Source organism: Trematosphaeria pertusa (assembly GCF_010094035.1).
Source record: "Trematosphaeria pertusa strain CBS 122368 unplaced genomic scaffold BU26scaffold_35, whole genome shotgun sequence".
NCBI classification, from domain to species: domain Eukaryota; kingdom Fungi; phylum Ascomycota; class Dothideomycetes; order Pleosporales; family Trematosphaeriaceae; genus Trematosphaeria; species Trematosphaeria pertusa.
The window spans coordinates 129787-147003 of record NW_022987246.1 but is presented as its reverse complement, the minus strand read 5'-3'; the positions used below and the strand labels follow the sequence as shown (position 1 = coordinate 147003).

The following is a 17217-nucleotide window of genomic DNA, read 5'->3' as shown; positions in this document are numbered from 1 at the left end:
CAGCCTCAACTGTCAAAGTCAACTGAGCGCCTCACACCACTGACATAATTATCCAATCGAGTAGCCTCATGAAGAGCAAGTTTGCCCATTTTCGTATTCGGCTCACATAAACATATGACGATGGCGGCGTGGCGACCAATTCGTCTTCCGAAACGTGTGGACCTCGTACGGTAGGGCTGGACGGCATTCCTACGAGGTCGTTCCGTCGAACGAGTATTCTCTCCGGCCATGGAAATTCAACTTTTCATCATACAGATGGGTATTCCGAAGTTACTCTCTTCGACACTGCAAACGTCAGGATTCTCGCCGGTGAGCATGAACCTGTCTCGCTGGCGCTTAGCTCTTCTCGGTATTGAATGAGGCCGTGGTCGAAATTTGGCATGAGGCTGGACTTGATTGAGTCTTGGTTTTCCTTATCTGGCGTGGAAGTGGCTTCTCGCAGACGACTGAAGAGGTAGGCTTTTTCTGCATGGCTTCTTCACACCACTCCTTCCTTCCAATCGCTCTTCTTCGATTCAGAGCGTCAATCATCCTATGTCGGCATATTGCCAGAATCCGCTCAGGAGAGAATCCTCCAGCCCACATAGGCGAGCATCGAACACTATGATATAGGCTTACGCTGAACCGAACGGCACTATAAGCTATGTCATTCTCTGCATAATCTGTTGTGCTTCTTGCATTCTGGTTTAAAGCGCTGGCATTTCTTTGCGAAATCACATAGCCTGACCTTCGACGTAATTGCTTGTCAAAATGCGTATCCCCGCAACGTCCATCATCGTCTGCCTCACGCAGCTGGCAGCTGCAACTGGTCCACACATACTAGTACCCCATCATCGCCACTTCTGGGATCCATCCGTCCCGAAGCCTTGGTATAAGAACTGCACGGATACTCCGGCCAATGTCACCCTGCAAGATCAGGAGCTCTTACAGTGGATGTCGGCAAACTGTTGGTAGTGTACGCGGTCAATCTGGAGTCATCTAATCTGAGTTGCAGATTCCGAGACAACAGCCTACGTATCTGTTCAGATTTGGCCTCAGGACGGCAAGAAGATAATTGATATGGAAAAGTTTGCCTACGAACTTGAGTCCGCGACTTGCATCGAGGCGTTCTCTTTACGTTTCAAGACTACGCCAGCTTTTCAAGACGCCAAGGCGGCTTGGGAGACGGTGAACAGTGATGAACAGAACTCCTTCTTTCTAGTCGCCGATACCGAGAAATGCGCAACGGATGAAAGAGCTCCATGGATGATCACGCATGCCACATTCGACGAAGCAAAGCGCATGACCAGTCTCCAGGCTATCAAGAAAGAGTGGGCAGAAGTCATCCAGTCGTACGTGATCGATTTTGGAAACGTTGACACCGCGCCCCAGAAACGGGCTGTGTTAGTCGACGAGTCCTTTACCGTTCCCTTGGATTGGGCTTGGCCCAGTGAACTGCTGAAGGTAGACGACAACCCCTTTTTAAAATTGAAGGCCGACTGTATCGAATGCGGCACCAAAGGGTCACTAGTGTTTGCTGCCCATGTCGAGGGGGATATCATCAAGGGCTTAACTCAGGCTCTCTTCTCTGCCACACCACGTGGCATAGAGGGTAATGTCAACATCGAAGTGGAGTTCGATGGCCATTATGAGTTCTTGGGAACCGAGGACTTCGCCAGCAGATCTTTCGAACTCGGAAGAATCCCGGTACCAATCCTACTTGCCTCGCTCTCAGTACCCGGCTTTTTCACGTTTGGCCCGAATGTATTGGTTAAGGCGGGGTATGATTTGGAGTCCATCAAAGGTCAGGCGAAGGTATCGGCCGGCGCCACGGCCACAGTTCCACCTGGATCAATCCTATCAGCCGAACTCATCTCGAAGCAGGTCAAATTCGACGGCTGGCTTCCCGAGTTTAATGCCCAACCTCTAGAATGCGAGGCTGAGATAAATGTCCAAGGACATATATGGGCTGGCCTAGCACCCAGCATTAGTCTTCTCATGTTCCGTGAGTGCTCAAGTCAAGTTTACAGCGATCGAGGACGCTGACGGGAGGCTAGCATCCAAGAACGCAGGCTTAACAGATATCGTCATCCTCGAAAAAGGGATAAGCCTCGATATCGAATTGAGATTCCTGGAGCTCACAATCAACGCTACTTCGGGATCCGGTACGCATTTCCCTTCCACGTTATTTCACTCGAATCAGTGTCTTACCCTGTTCTTGCAATGCTGACTATTTGAGAGATCCCTCAGGCTTCTGCCCGAACAATCCAGCCCCATTCGGAGTAAATCTTGATGTCTGGCTTGGATCCAGTCTTACCATCGAAGGCTGGGAAAGTTTGCGCGGCAGTCGTAACGATCTCCTCAATGTGGAAGTCTTCAAAAACGACACGCTGTATCACCTACCACCTGTTTGCTTCGCATTTGGTACAGCAAGCCCTGGGTCATGCAATGTTCTCCTCGAAGACGAGGAAGACCGAGTGTGGTGGGAGAACGAGATCGCGAATCCTGCCGAAGTCACCCTTCGCAGGATGGGGCGGATATGACGCGATCAGTTCTTCCCGCGTGCCTCAAGAGACCCGTACTATCTTTCATGCGACAAGAACAGCAAGAGATGGCCAATACGGCTTGACGACTACCCGAGTGGTCCCAGTCTCATAGAAGCTGGCATTCCGAGCACTACGAGCGTTCCCATACCGCCGATCATGTATCCTCTTGTTCTATGTGCCGAAGGTGACGAGACAACTTGCGCACCTTCGCAATGGGCAGTAAAAGTTCTCAAAGCTAAGGATGAAGGCGACCAAGCTCTCATAAACACGAAGAACTGGGCTGGTAAGGAATTCCGACTCTGCAGCTGTCCCGATTACAGACGCTGACATTCCACAGCTGAACACGTCTACGAAGGCAACTGGGTCAGAGACTACTGGGGAAAACTCGCTGAAGAGGAGCACCTGAAATCTTGCGACAAAGTCAACGCAATCTTCGAGATAAAGAACGACGACGGTTTTGCCAGTCGGATGCTATCGAACCTTGGCACCACCAAGACATTCCTGGACTTGATGACCCTTCTGCCTGAAAAGGAGAACCATATCAAGTACCTAGTAAGCTTTGTCCTAAATATGCATTATGCACTAGAGTGAGCCTGCCTAACCTTGTGGAACTCCCAGATGTTCGCCGGAAAGAACCTTGACGGCAAATTCAAGGAGGCTAAGGACAGCGGCGGACTGCCCAACACGGCGATAAAGCGTGCCTGTAGCCTCGGTCGCATCGTCGGGGTATGCCAATACATGAAGGCGCGAGAAACGAGAGACAGTCTGCTGGAAACAATAAGGCGTCTGCACAGCATTCTGTAAGTATTTTCTGATTTCCTTTGTTGCCTGGCGATTTCCCTTTGCTAATGATCGCTTCAGAGACGCGATGGACGATGATCCCAATGTAATCGGCCAGACTCCCGCCGAATTCAAAGGCTTCGCATTGGCTCACGAGGAATGGTTCATCGGCTTCTACAAAAATGGCATCAAGAATGCGCAGACGAGATTACAGGACTATGCTAACTGGATGATGACTAAGAGAAAGGCAGAGTATGAAGCTTTGGGACGAGATTTGCAGACTGCAATTCGAGAGCTCGCCGATGGCAGCCAGTGGGAGAAGTACTGTCCTGACGCCTTTGACTATCCTGTTCATGCGTAAGTGTAGCCCCGGATACTCCATTTTAGTGCTTACCATCTCCTAGAACAACCCCAACTCGCCCCGGCACATGTCCTGCGGATACAACCTCCGATCCGAATAATTGTGGGATATGTGGTAAGAAAGTAAGCACACGATGTTCTTTCGCCAGCATACACGGCGGCGATTAGCTTACATGTGTCCAGTGCCCCAATGGGCAGGCTTGCACGAACAGCGAATGCACGCCGACGCTGCCTACGGGTTTCCCGCCGCCAGTGACGCCTGCTGGTACCGCCAAGTGGGGTTGGCAATTGGCCATGGAGGATCCGAGCCCCTATCTCGAAAACTCCTGGACTCTCAAGAAAGACTTCTTTCTCGAATACGACGGTAAACTCACCGTAAACACGCGCTGTGTCGGTGTCCATGAGCCAGAGTACGAAGTCCTTTACACCCTCACTCAGGATGCGCTATTCACCTTCGGAGCTAATCCGAGTGTTTCCTACAAGGAGGCAGATACCTGCTGTATCGCGTTCTTCAGAGGCTCGACTTGCGATGCTAATGCGGAGGAGCCCCAAAAGGTCTGCCAGAGTTTGGGGAGTGGGAAGATGGATTTTGATGCGAAGGCTTGGCAGGTGTATAACTGCAAGGGACTGTGGGAGGAGCAAGCTACGTGACCGCGGCCTGTGGAGTCTCCCAGATGCCCTGTCTTGCGCCGCTGTTTCGTTTCTGATATTGCTATCGTGTGTCCTAGCAGAAAAGACACGAGTGGAGTGAGACCTTTGATACTTCGCCTGCGCATTTTCTCATCAGGCCGTGTAACCACCCAGGAAGCAGACAAATGGGAGAAAGCATATTGACGAATGTTTGAAAGAATGCAGGGTTTTGGTACACACCTTGGAAGGGTCATCGGCGGAATCCTTCTCGTACCATCGCATGACACGTAATCGCAAGACAACTTCTAGCATAGGCCAGAGCTAGCCATGAAAGAAAATGCCGCAGTGGTCAGAACTGAGCTCACCATTATGAACACACCACGGGATGGGGCAACTGAGTAGAATGTCAGCTTCGAGCTAAGAGGAGTAAGTAGTCTAGGTGTTCTAGAAGCTGATCTACCCACAGGAGCACAGGCGCGACCGCAGCGCACGGACATCTATCATGATGTTTTGGTTCTTCCACTGACGGGCTATTCTGATCTACCGCCGGAGCGGTCAAGCAACGAGGTTGAGATGAATGAACGTGTGCGCCCGGCAAGGCCGCAAACGTGGGGTTTACTCATGGGCTCATGGCGCTCGAGACTGCGGCGTCGGTCCCTCTCGCCGCGAGACCGGTACCGAAGGATCCGCGCACTTCATCACTAGGAGACACAATGGGCTGAAGATCAGGAGATAATGACGCGACTGCTGTTGTGATCGCAAAAGGCCACTGAAGCCCTTGTTCTAGGCTGGGTATTCGTCCTTCCGCGGAAACAGAGTTCCTCATGCTGACTGGTTAGGGAGACTCGTCCGGGGGGCTGCTGTAACCCGGATGGTGAGATCGTACGATGGATACGGCATGACCATCTCGCGCACGCGGAGACCGGCAGTACTCGTGAACCGCTGTTCCTGGAATGTATGGAATTTTAGCAGCGATTATCAGCGCGTTGATCCGAGATATCTGCGTGAAGCTTTTGCAGAGCCCGAGATCAGCTCATATTGCTGTTCGGCTGCGGGATGAGTCTGTCGTGCATGTTTCCCACGCTGTGATCGCATAGGCCCCGGCATTAGTTTGCGAGAATTGGCTCCTCGTTTGAAGGAAGATCTCGGGCGAGGGGTGACAGGTGCGCTTCTGGAGTTCGTATAGACGTACCGACAATGAAGATCAGATCATTGCAACGCGACCTAGTAGTCTAGGCGTCGGAATCCACCGAATGTTCCTCCCAGCAGGAGGAAAAAGCGACTGCATCTGCTCGCAGACGAGCTGAATGCGTGTCTGGCCTTTACGCGGGCGGTAGAGATAATGACTCGAGCTCGCCTAACATTGAGTAACAGCCTCGCATGGCAGCTAACAAGGCTGGAATTGATGAAAGTCGTACGATGATGGCGCCTTGATGGAAGGCTGAATGTCGTCCACTACCGGTATGCACTCTTCTTGGTAATACAGGTAAGGCGGGCAGCGGAAGGGACCGAGCGGCTATATCGCCCCGAGCAAGATTCACTAGAGGCCTCTCCCGACTTTCGGCTTTCCATACACGCCACAGCTCAACCTCCCACATATCGCTCGGGCATTTATCGGTGTGTTTCTGAGGCTGCGGCTTCCAGGCCGCAACGTACGATCTTATCCGATGGTCCAGCCTTGCCCACAGGAGCTCTAGAGGGACGGAAACCGGCAACACCTGCCCGAGGGTGACGCGGGGGGAAGCTGAAAGGACGCCTTCATGCAACAAGTTCTCTCTTTACTCTTAACAGCATTGGAGACGGGGTAGTTGAGGTAGCGAGCGGCGTGGAAAGAGACTTGAGGTCAATCCAGCCGTCGGTCCAGACCGTTGCCAAGCGACCCACTCATGACAAGCGCAACGTTGCGTGCGGACTACGGCGCTGGTGTCGGTATAGATCGTTCGCGCGGCTCTCCATGAGTCTAGATTGTAATAGCGATGTGGAAAGGACGGTATGGGAATGTTGTGGGGTATGGCATTTTGCCAAGGGGAGGCTGGCGTGATGCGAAGGAAGGAGCGAGGCTCCCATAGGAAAGAGCAGATTGCAGCATCGTACGAGAGCACCCGCAGATGCAGATTCCGAGGCGGCGGCCTGGATGATGCATCGATGCTCGGCCCGTTTCGCGGTTAGAATTGAAACGCAGGAAGCATGGGTTGGTCAGCCGATTTCTCGATCGCATCCCGCGATGGCGACGAGAACATGCCACCACTCTCCTTTCACAGCGTTATTGACGGCCTGAACTGGGGCCATGCTTCGCCGGCAGTTGCTGCTTGAGCAATAAGCGTTCCTGGAGATTCTGGGGACGGCGTTGTGATTTTGGGGGTGTATGACAGGTGTTGTTGCGCTTAGAGGGCCTAGACGCATGCTATATGCAGTCCCCGGAAACCGCGCTTGCTGGAATCTGATGCCAGCCTATCGACTTTAGATTCCCTAGTTTGAGGACGCCGTGTTCCTTTGAATGGGTCAGCAGTGGCTTGAGACATTGCGGTGTGAAGTTTGCTGGTTGAGTGAGGTTGAGACATGTGGTTAACTTTGTGATGGTTTACCGAAAAGGCTAGCCTCGGATCTTCCCTCCCCCGAGCACTACTGCGGACGAAGGATCATCAGACGAGTCTACAAATAGGCTAACGGAAATAAGAAACATGGAAAAGACCAAGAAGAAAGCGCGGGAAGAAAAGGTATGGCTACAGTTGATACCTAAAATCTCTTAGCGGTGTGATGAAGATCAACGTGGACGTGCTCGAAGCGTGCTCGAAGCGTGCTCGAAGCGTGCTAGCGTTGCGCATCATTACTGTTCGTGAGTATAGCAGTGTATACACAGTAAACTCCGATGATGAGCAATCGCATCATCCACATTAGCATGGACGGCGCATTCGCTGCGAACACTAGATAAGCAGACGCGAAAGAGCATTCACTTGGGCCGAAAGTCCAAGACAAGGCGGCCGCCACGCCTTCCAACGCTCTGCGGTCTAAACTAGCGTTCGGACGGGAGACTTGCGTCTGAGGCGTGGATGGCGATTCGCTAGGCGGCCCTTCTATACCGAAATGTACACCGAAATGATCGGCCTATTAAATGCGAGTCGCCATTTGCAGTCACTTGGCCTAGAGCCGAAGGTTGTTCGATGGCTTGCATGTGCCGCTGGTGAAGACGCGAGAAAGGAGCACAATGCGCCCCATGATAAAGCCACAAATGACTGTCCCCGCCGATCGCTGATCCGAATCGGCCCGGAGTCGAGTACGGGGGTACACCACGTCCACACGCGATGTTGCTCGTATCCTCCGGCTCGCAGGTAGTCTACCTATCGGACGAGCATCGTGAGAGCGCAACGACGGCACCTGCAAGACTGCAGCCGCTGACGTGCGCCAAGGTCGTGACGGAGGTGTGCAAGCGCGGGCTGGGAATTCTCCGACGGGTTACGTCTTTTCTGCTACACTTCTGCTGTCACGGACAGCTTGCGGACAGTTTGCGGACAGTTGTTTTTGTCAGCGAGCTGTTGTCTGCTGTCCCCCGACCTCTCTCCACAGCACACCACCAAAGCGCAGCCCCCGAAGATGCTCATTTCCACACGCCCCTCGATCAGATAAGGGCGGCCAGGCGGCGTGCGGCGGCGTGAGGGTTGGCTTAAGGGGCCACGCAGCGGCTCGCCGAAAGGGCTAGCGCCGCAGCTTGTACGGGGATTTGGCGATTCTAGACTGGGCGGTCCCGGTCCAGGCGTGATGCACTCTATTCCCTGCCACGTAACCGTGTAAGCGTGTCAGGGTCTGCCGGGAGACAGCCCCAGGCCGATCACGAAGCTGGACGGCTCCCGGAAACGCGCCGACTGCCAGAGTGCGCCTTTCTTTCCCGTTGTGCAGCTCTGTGGCACGACCAGCAACAAGACCCTCCGCACAAGCTTCTTCTTCTTCTTGCGCACCGGCGGATTTCGGCGCCGTGCTGCTGCTGCCGTCGCTTTGTCTGCGCGTGCGCCGGGAAGTCGGAGTAGTGAGCAAGCGCAGAGGCCTTGCTCAGCGCTGGGACGCGTTCTAGATCTCCTGGGGGCCTGGGGGCGCAACTGCGGCCAGCCCTCTTATGCGCGACTCCAGCAGCAGTCGGCCTCCGCTCACCAACCACAACGCCGCGCCTCTTTCATCCCTCGCACTCCTCCCCTCTTCCAACCCGCACCTGCGACTGCATTCCTGCCCCGGCCATCCCACCTCTGCACCACCATGAACCGTTAGTCAGCCGTCTCCGAATGCAGCCCTCCAGATTGCCCGCCCTGCTCCCAGCGTGCTACTCTCCCCGCCGCGGCTAGATCCACTGGGCAGCTCTCCGTCACATCAGGCCACTATCCCGGCACAGTCTAACCTAGTCACCCGCGTGGAGCCTCTTCTCGACCGTCAGTTTGCATGCGGCCCTAACAATGGGGGACATCGCCTTCGACCCCAGCCCTGTCCCTCCCGATATAATCGAACGCGAATCCCTCTGTCTCTCCCTCCCAATGCCAGGTATGGTCGTGCACAGCGGCCACGACGGTTTCAAGGAGGAACTGCTTCGACACTACAGCCCCGCCGAAAGTAACGCAGCAGAGGACTTGGTCAAGCTCAAGGACGCCCTACGGAAAGCCGACACGGAACACTTCTGGCTTCTACTTACCGAAGGCTTAGCACGCATTGCCGACGCACAGTATGCTTTCGTCTCGAAGAGGATTCTCAGAGACGACAAGGACGTCGCCGTCGAGTACCCGCCCATTGGAGAGAAGGGAGCCTGTCTTATAGGTGCCGCTTTCTACGTCAACGACGGCCACGGCTTCACGGCCCATATGAGCAACTTCAAATACCATGCCTACTCGTGTCCCTGTGCGTACATGAAGCATGACAAGATCTTCGTTATCCCGGAAAGACTCAACGACTTCATCGTCGACAACCCCAACCAGCTCGTCATCCCTGGAGAGGCGTACCTTGGAATCCCACTGTTCGCTGAAGGGAAATGTTTCGCTCATTTTGGCGTTATGTGGGGCAAAGAGGGGGCTGAACGCCGCCAGCTAGGCTGGGGCTATTTGGAGATGTTATTCCACGGTCTCGAGGATTTGATCCTGGAGCGTGTGCTGGAGGGCAAAAGCTTCGCCAAGTCCGCAGAGGTGGTACAAGAACCTCTTCCGCAAGTTATCCCACACGAAGCCGTCTCGCTGGCGCAGTCGTTAAAGCCATATGCTCGAAGTCTTTCACATGAATTGAGGACGCCAATGCAAGGCGTGGTGGGCATGCTCGATGTCATGATGGCGAATGTCAAGGAAGTTGCCGAGGACCAGCGCCATCTACATCCTCGGATACGAAAATTGCTCGATACGCTCAAGGAGAATATTGAGCAGGTTCAAGGTCAGTGCTTATCTGCTGGACGGAGGTTGATGCGGCGACGGCCTCGTGAAGACGCAGCTGATTTTGTAACAGACAGCTCAAGACGCGCGGTCGAAGCCGCTGACAACGTCGTCCACGCCTATGACATGAACATGGGCGTCCCGGAAACCCCTCTTACACCCCTGGACAAGGAAGCCTCGAGCTTGCCCGTATTCGTCCACGAAAGGAGAACAGACATACCGGTCACCGGCAACACCTTACCAATCAATCAGTTCCGAGCAACGAAACGAAAGAGAGATGAGATGGCTGCATGGACAGGGCACGCGCGAGTGGCCAGGGCCGCTCGGCGGAGAATCCGACACTCCTTCTCCGAAGAACCACCCTCTTGTGGGTCAGCATCCGACCTTGTCAGGAGTGCTACCAGTATCGACATGTTTGAGAAGGCTTTCTCACATGGAGCTTCGGTAATCCACTGCGACAGCGACTCGTCAACGTCTCCCATGTTCGCTTCGGAGCATTCCACCGCCCCGGGACTGCGCCATACAACCTTGCGCGAGGTGCTTCAGTACGTTATCAATGACGCATTGAAGGTCGGAGGACGCCCAGAATCTGCAATCGCCGAAGAGACACATCTGGGTGAAAAAATCGAAGTACGGACAAGAAGTTCCAGCGGCCGCGCGAACACGAAGATTATTGAGTGGGTGGTATCGCCTGATGTTCCCACAACCATTCTCATCGACGAGAAAGATCTGGCAAAAGCGATCTCCTGCGTGATGCTGAATGCCATCAAATTCACGGATAATGGGTCCATCACATTGAAGGCGACTCTTAGCGCCAAGGCCCGATACATTGTTATCAATGTCAAAGACTCTGGATCAGGCATCCCCGCGGCTTTCTTGCCGAATTTGTTCAAGCCTTTCTCAAGGGAAGACGATTCCACGACGCGGCAAAGCGAGGGTCTTGGCCTAGGATTGATGGTCGCGAAAGGATTAGCAAGAAAGCTTGGAGGCGACCTCTTCTGCCTTCGATCGCACGTCTCCGGCCCGAACAAGGGTTCAGAATTTGAAATGCGTGTCCCTCTCACGCCTGGTGAAGTATGCAGCCGCCCGGCCTCACCATTCGGGTCTCCCAGTCCTTCCGTTCGATCACGCCACTCGGCCGATGTCGACGTACCACCCGCCGGTGTCCCACAACCCACCACTCCACCTCCATTTTCGCACCTTCTGAAGTCTAACAACGACGTACCAGACAGCTCTTCTGTCGCAAACACTACGTTGAAACCCCTCGCTTCGTCACATCATCTCGGTTTACCCACCCCCACCCACTCCGCCTCGTCCGCTCGTCCCCGCGCTGCATCGAAGAGCAGGTCCATGTCGCACAACATGGAGTTCGACAGGAATCTAGCTGGCATTCACCCCCTGAACTTCCTTATCGTGGACGATAACCGCATCAATCGCAACGTACTGCGGCACATGTTGAGGAATCTCGGCTACTCCAATGTTCACGAAGCGTACGATGGCAACGATGCAGTCCTGCAAATGCGGAAGAATGCTCAGCATCCTCGGCACGACACTATCAATATTATCCTCATGGATCTGTGGATGCCCCTCCTAGATGGTTTCCAGGCCACGGAAGCGATCATGAAGATGGACGAGGTGCCGAACAAACCTATCGTTCTCGCCGTCAGCGCCGATGTCACCGACGCAGCCATTGAGCGCGCGGCGAAAGTTGGGATGAAGGGCTTTCTGACGAAGCCGTTCGTGATCAGAGATGTGGAGAAGTTGATACTCCAGCATTGCGCCGCGATGAACGCCATCCCCGAGTAGGGTTTCTCATTCTATGTGATTTTTTTGGAGCGTCCACTCGGTATCTAATGAGCATATAACGCAATCGATATGCGCACGGAAGTGCCTTCGGGCCTTCCTTTCTTCAGCACATATAATTGGGTCAATGCATGGTCATTGTTGCATAGCGATTCGGCGTTGGCGCCTTCCCGGGCTTGTTTGAGGATATCTTTGATACCCTTTGAAGATGATGTGGATAGATGGTATGAGTGAATGCGATTGGTGATATTCCTCCTTTCCGAACGTCGTCGGCCACGATGTGTGATGCATGCTTGTTATTATATAAGGTGCATCTTCCACGCTTGATCTTTATCGAGTGCGAAGCAGGAGGCGCATGCAACCATTGCACGTCATTCTGGCGCCCATCCAGCGTTGCTATCCAGGCACAGGACGTTGAAACAAAGTTCAGTCGCAGAAGCGCAGGTCCCGGGCGACGGAGGCTCTTCATCGATCGGAGCGCACAGTGCGGGATCAGCATGGTGCGGTGGGGTTGGCCCTGAATCGCGGGGCACCTGCGAGTCCGGGTGTTCCGAAAACGGCGAAACCGCGTCGGAGCATTGTCCTCAGGCCTCCGCATCCCTCCTCGCAAACAGAGTGCGCACAGCAAAGCGGATAGCCTCGAGTGACAGAGATCGCAAGGGTAGAAGCACGAGGGAGCGTTTCGGCAGGTGATTTGCGCTGCGTGCAGAAGGTGGCTGGGTCTATACGCTTGCCCGTCTCGGCATAGCGTCATAGCTTCGGCTCGCGGTAGGCCCAAGCTTTTGAGGACAGATTTCTTGAGCTTCAAAAGTGGCCGAGAAGATTCCAGACTTGAGCCGCGCCGATATAACACGCGCATGCGCCCCTCTCCAAATCCTCGGTCTCACATATACGGTCGCAATTGCAGCCCTACGTGCAGTCACTACCGCCTCGACGTCCGTTCCGCATCCCACCCGCGTCTGCTATTCAGCCATCGGTGATTAGTACGCAAGTGCCGACGCACGGTGAAAGGCAAGAGTGGGGCTTTTTCTGAAGCATGGAGAATGCGTTTGCGAAGACGCCTAGTGAGGCGCTGAGGCATTTCGGAGTACGGGAAGAGAGGGGGCTTTCGGAGAAGCGGGTCGTGGGCTTGCGACAGAAGTATGGCAGGAATGGTACGTTTGGATGATTCGTAAAAGAGATCGGATAGATGCTAATGCAAGGGAACTACAGCGCTACCAGAAGACCCTCCGACGCCGATATGGGAGCTTATACTGGAGCAATTCAAGGACCAGCTGGTTATAATATTGTTGGGCAGCGCGGCCGTCTCGTTTGTGCTGGCGCTCTTTGAGGAAGGGGATGATTGGACTGCGTTTGTGGATCCTGTGGTTGTAAGTTCACCACTTTCAGCCAGAGACTATCTCGAATATGCGCTGACTGGTCCCTTCTACTGCAATAGATTCTCACGATCCTCATATTGAACTCCGTAGTAGGCGTGTCGCAAGAAACCAGCGCCGAGAAAGCTATTGCCGCCCTCCAAGAATACTCTGCCAACGAAGCGAAAGTCGTCCGCGACGGGAAAATCAAGCGCATAAAAGCCGACGATTTGGTACCCGGAGACATTATCTCGGTCGCGATCGGAGACAGGATACCAGCGGACTGCAGGATATTGTCCATCCAGAGCAACAGCTTCAACGTGGACCAGTCGATTCTTACTGGCGAGAGCGAGAGCGTATCCAAGGACACAAAGGTAGTCAAAGACGAGAATGCCGTCAAGCAGGATCAGGTCAATATGCTGTTCTCGGGCACGACGGTCGTTACGGGACATGCGACTGCGCTGGTTGTTCTGACGGGCGCGAATACGGCGATTGGAGATATTCATGAGAGCATCACGGCGCAGATCTCGCAGCCTACGCCGTTGAAAGAGAAGTTGAATGATTTTGGTGATATGCTCGCGAAAGTCATTACGGGCATTTGCGTCCTGGTCTGGCTCATCAACATCCGGAACTTCAATGACCCGTCGCATGGGAGCTTCACAAAGGGTGCGATCTACTACTTGAAGATTGCGGTTTCTTTGGGCGTGGCTGCTATTCCGGAAGGCCTTGCGGTTGTTATCACGACATGTCTCGCTCTGGGTACCCGGAAGATGGCGGCGAGGAACGCCGTCGTTCGGAGTCTGCCATCAGTGGAAACCCTGGGAAGCTGCAGTGTTATCTGCTCGGACAAGACGGGAACCCTGACTACGAACCAGATGAGCGTCAACAAGATCGTCTTCATCACAGAGGATGGAAAAGGCCTTGAAGAATTCGACGTCGAAGGAACCAGCTTCGCTCCCGAAGGCGAAATTACCTTCCAAGGGAAGCCTAGGGAGAATTTGGCCGCCTCTTCGTCTACTGTTCGACAGATTTGCGAAGTCACTGCGCTCTGCAACGATTCGGCTTTGTCTCTGGACCCCAAGACCGGGGCATACAGCCTCGTCGGCGAACCGACGGAAGGCGCTCTCCGTGTCCTGGCTGAGAAGATTGGTACCCCTGATCGCGACTTCAACGCACACCACGCACACATCCCTCCTGCGGATCGCCTCCACTATGCTACCAAGTACTACGAGGAGAAGCATCCTCAGTTGGCGACATACGAGTTCTCCCGCGACCGGAAGAGCATGTCAGTCCTGGTGAAGGACACCAACTCTCAGAGGCTACTAGTCAAAGGTGCGCCGGAGTCTATTCTGGACCGATGCACGCATGTCATTGTCGGCGAGAATGGAAAGAAGGTCCAGCTTAACAAGCAGATGGCTAGTCTCATATCTAAGGAAGTTGTCGACTACGGCAACCGCGGTCTCCGAATTTTGGCTCTCGCTTCGATTGAAGATGTCGGTTCTAATCCTCTCCTGAAGACCGCTAAGACGACAAAGGACTACTTGAAGCTTGAGCAGAACATGACCTTGATTGGTCTTGTTGGTATGTTGGATCCTCCGCGCCCCGAAGTCAAGGCCTCCATCGCCAAGTGCCGCTCCGCTGGCATTCGGGTTATCGTGATTACTGGCGACAACCAGAACACCGCTGAGACTATCTGCCGCCAGATTGGTGTCTTTGGGATGCATGAGGACCTTACTGGCAAGAGCTATACTGGGCGAGAGTTCGACAGCCTGAGCGAATCTGAGAAAGTAGAAGCTGCAAAGGGAGCCTCGCTCTTCTCTCGCGTAGAGCCGACCCACAAATCCAAGCTAGTCGACCTCCTTCAGCAAGCCGGCCAAGTGGTCGCTATGACCGGAGACGGTGTCAACGATGCCCCAGCCCTGAAGAAGGCAGACATTGGTGTCGCCATGGGATCCGGAACCGACGTCGCCAAGCTCGCTGCCGACATGGTTCTCGTAGACGACAATTTCGCCACCATCGAGGGCGCAGTCGAGGAAGGCCGCTCCATCTACAACAACACGCAACAATTCATCCGCTATCTCATCTCCTCCAACATCGGCGAGGTCGTCTCCATCTTCTTGACCGCCGCCATGGGCATGCCCGAAGCGCTCATCCCAGTCCAGCTCCTCTGGGTCAACCTTGTCACCGACGGTCTCCCCGCCACGGCTCTGTCTTTCAACCCCCCTGATCACGATGTCATGAAGCGTCAACCCCGCAAGCGTGATGAAGCGCTTGTCGACGGCTGGCTATTCTTCCGCTACATGGTGATTGGCACTTACGTGGGTGCTGCTACCGTGTTCGGTTACGCGTGGTGGTTCATGTTCAACAGTGTGGGGCCACAGATCAGCTTTTACCAGCTATCACACTTCCACCGGTGCTCGTCCCAGTTCCCCGAGATCGGCTGCGAGATATTTGCGAATGATGCTGCGAAGGCAGCTTCTACGGTTTCGCTGAGCATTCTCGTCGTTATCGAGATGCTGAACGCAATGAATGCGCTGTCGTCTTCGGAGTCGCTGCTTACCCTACCGCTCTGGGAGAATATGATGCTCGTTTATGCCGTCTGCCTGAGCATGGCTCTTCACTTTGCCCTGCTTTATGTTCCCTTCCTACAGGGACTGTTCAGTGTAATCCCGCTGGACTGGAACGAGTGGAAAGCGGTACTCTTCATCAGTATGCCTATCATGTAAGTTTCACCCTTATCCTACAAGTACCGCGGGTGTCATGTTTGCTAACGGAAGTAACAGTCTCATCGATGAGGTGCTCAAGTTCATGGAGCGCAGGTTCTACATGGTTAAGACGGCCGATAAGGCGCCGTACGAACAGAACGGCGCGGCTGTGAAGCCGAAGGACGAGTGAAGGAAGCGCGCATTGCCGGAGTGATAGGAGAAATGGTCTGTACAAAAGATAGATCGGGGCTATATGATCTTGCATTCGCGGGTGCATTGTTAAAAGGGGGGAGGTATGCCGAATTCCCCACTCCGGGTGCGGGTCGGCTTCAGCGGGGCGTGGGGGTGTGTTTTGGGGGTGTCGTACGCATTTTAATGCATTGGATTGGCGTTGGTGGAATATGTGAGGTTCGTGTACGAGCGTGATAGACGTAGATAAGAACAATGCGATGTTTGCATACCATTCTCGTGCCCTCGGCGCATACTTGATATTCCCGCGGCTGAGGGTGCTCTCGGGTTACAACCGTGAGCCATTTTCACAGATGTCGGAATCACATATGTACCGTGCCTTTGATCCTAGCACAGCAGCTCTCGCAGGTCTGTTCGTCCTCAGTCTCCAGAACTGCACATATAACACTCGCTTGCCTGCCTGGTCTAAGCAATCATTCGCCTCTCCCGCTCGAGCCTAATAGTATTCGCTGGCTCCTCGACCGCCAGGCACTACTACAACCCGCTCCCGTTATTTTTTCACAGCCAAAAAAAAAATTCCTCGCCCTTCTCACGCTCTTCTTCCTCGCCCTCGTGGGCTACACGTTCGCGTCCGCGGGCAGTATCGCGCCAGACATGCAAGACGGGAACGTCGGCATGGCGATGAGCCATGACATGGATATGGACATGCAGGACGGGTTTATGGATATGCCCATGGACACAGACATGGACATGGAAATGGACATGAGCACAATGGACCGGCACATCACGCCTCGCGACGATCCCGTGCGTCTCCCCCTCCATCATAACACCACCTAACAATCCATCGATCAGCCCGAAACGGCCGACGCCGTCCACGCCTGCTACCGCGAATGCGGCTGCGTCGGCCGCGGCGCCAGACCCATCGCCGACATTGAGACTGAACGCGGTGGCGAGGATCCGTGTATCAAGAAGTGTAGGTGTCATTGGACGCATCGGCATTGGGTTAGGGCTGGTGCTAGGGGTATGGGCAGAGGCAGGGGGATGTGATGGGGAGGGGGAAGGGGAGGGATAGTACGGCGGACAGGGGGGTTGAATTGGGGAGGGAGAATTATAAAACATGGACTCTTCAGCGCATGTATCTGCGAACAAAAGAAGTTAAGTTGATTTACCGTACCGTTTGGGATTAAGCTTTATACCTCTTCTTGCTCAACTTTCTTCGCGCCCGTTCGCTTCTTCTAGGAAAATACTACTACTAGGTTTCCTCACCTGGCGCACGTCCCCACCTAGCGCACAGTTTCTAGAAAATCTTACCCGCCCCTAACTCTATAACTAATAGAGCTATACTAATAAAACTTAGAATATAAGTTTTATATAGTATAAAATTTAATAATATACTTTATTACTAAACTCTCTATATTACTAAACTCTCTAAAAATACTAAGCCTCTACTAAAAAGCTACTATCTTATTTAGATTAC

General features: G+C 53.9%; 4 protein-coding genes across 4 annotated transcripts; all 4 read left to right on the top strand.

Annotated features, from left to right (window-relative positions):
• Positions 1 to 750: 750 nt before the first annotated feature.
• Positions 751 to 3666, top strand: BU26DRAFT_498266 (uncharacterized protein; the record flags this gene model as incomplete). Its single annotated transcript, XM_033826331.1, has 8 exons — positions 751 to 946; positions 989 to 1969; positions 2061 to 2144; positions 2221 to 2492; positions 2532 to 2808; positions 2863 to 3077; positions 3144 to 3325; positions 3387 to 3666. 8 exons carry the CDS (start codon positions 751 to 753, stop codon positions 3664 to 3666), a joined length of 2487 nt encoding a protein of 828 aa, XP_033675241.1.
• A 4977-nt stretch (positions 3667 to 8643) lies between these two features.
• On the top strand, positions 8644 to 11555 carry BU26DRAFT_239649 (uncharacterized protein). The gene is made up of 2 exons (XM_033820993.1): positions 8644 to 9689; positions 9762 to 11555. The coding sequence occupies exons 1-2, from the start codon at positions 8735 to 8737 to the stop codon at positions 11492 to 11494; spliced, it is 2688 nt and encodes an 895-aa protein (XP_033675240.1). The 5' UTR covers positions 8644 to 8734; the 3' UTR covers positions 11495 to 11555.
• A 715-nt stretch (positions 11556 to 12270) lies between these two features.
• Positions 12271 to 15811, top strand: BU26DRAFT_239621 (calcium ATPase). The gene is made up of 4 exons (XM_033820992.1): positions 12271 to 12645; positions 12704 to 12861; positions 12930 to 15568; positions 15630 to 15811. Exons 1-4 carry the CDS (start codon positions 12528 to 12530, stop codon positions 15739 to 15741), a joined length of 3027 nt encoding a protein of 1008 aa, XP_033675239.1. The 5' UTR covers positions 12271 to 12527; the 3' UTR covers positions 15742 to 15811.
• A 265-nt stretch (positions 15812 to 16076) lies between these two features.
• BU26DRAFT_589758 (uncharacterized protein) lies at positions 16077 to 16787 on the top strand (the record flags this gene model as incomplete). Its single annotated transcript, XM_033834740.1, has 2 exons — positions 16077 to 16544; positions 16593 to 16787. Coding segments are annotated over 2 exons (663 nt in total), but the record flags the coding sequence as incomplete, so codon positions are not given.
• Between the last annotated feature and the right edge of the window lie 430 nt (positions 16788 to 17217).

What these genes read in the sequence shown, in the direction of transcription:
- BU26DRAFT_239649 (XM_033820993.1), top strand. Translation starts at nt 8,735, where the DNA reads ATGGGGGACATCGCCTTCGACCCCAGCCCTGTCCCTCCCGATATAATC. An exon ending in GAATATTGAGCAGGTTCAAG is followed by an intron (nt 9,690 to 9,761) that starts GTCAGTGCTTAT and finishes ATTTTGTAACAG; the next exon opens with ACAGCTCAAGACGCGCGGTC.
- BU26DRAFT_239621 (XM_033820992.1), top strand. Translation starts at nt 12,528, where the DNA reads ATGGAGAATGCGTTTGCGAAGACGCCTAGTGAGGCGCTGAGGCATTTC. An exon ending in ACAGAAGTATGGCAGGAATG is followed by an intron (nt 12,646 to 12,703) that starts GTACGTTTGGAT and finishes AGGGAACTACAG; the next exon opens with CGCTACCAGAAGACCCTCCG. An exon ending in TTCATCAGTATGCCTATCAT is followed by an intron (nt 15,569 to 15,629) that starts GTAAGTTTCACC and finishes CGGAAGTAACAG; the next exon opens with TCTCATCGATGAGGTGCTCA.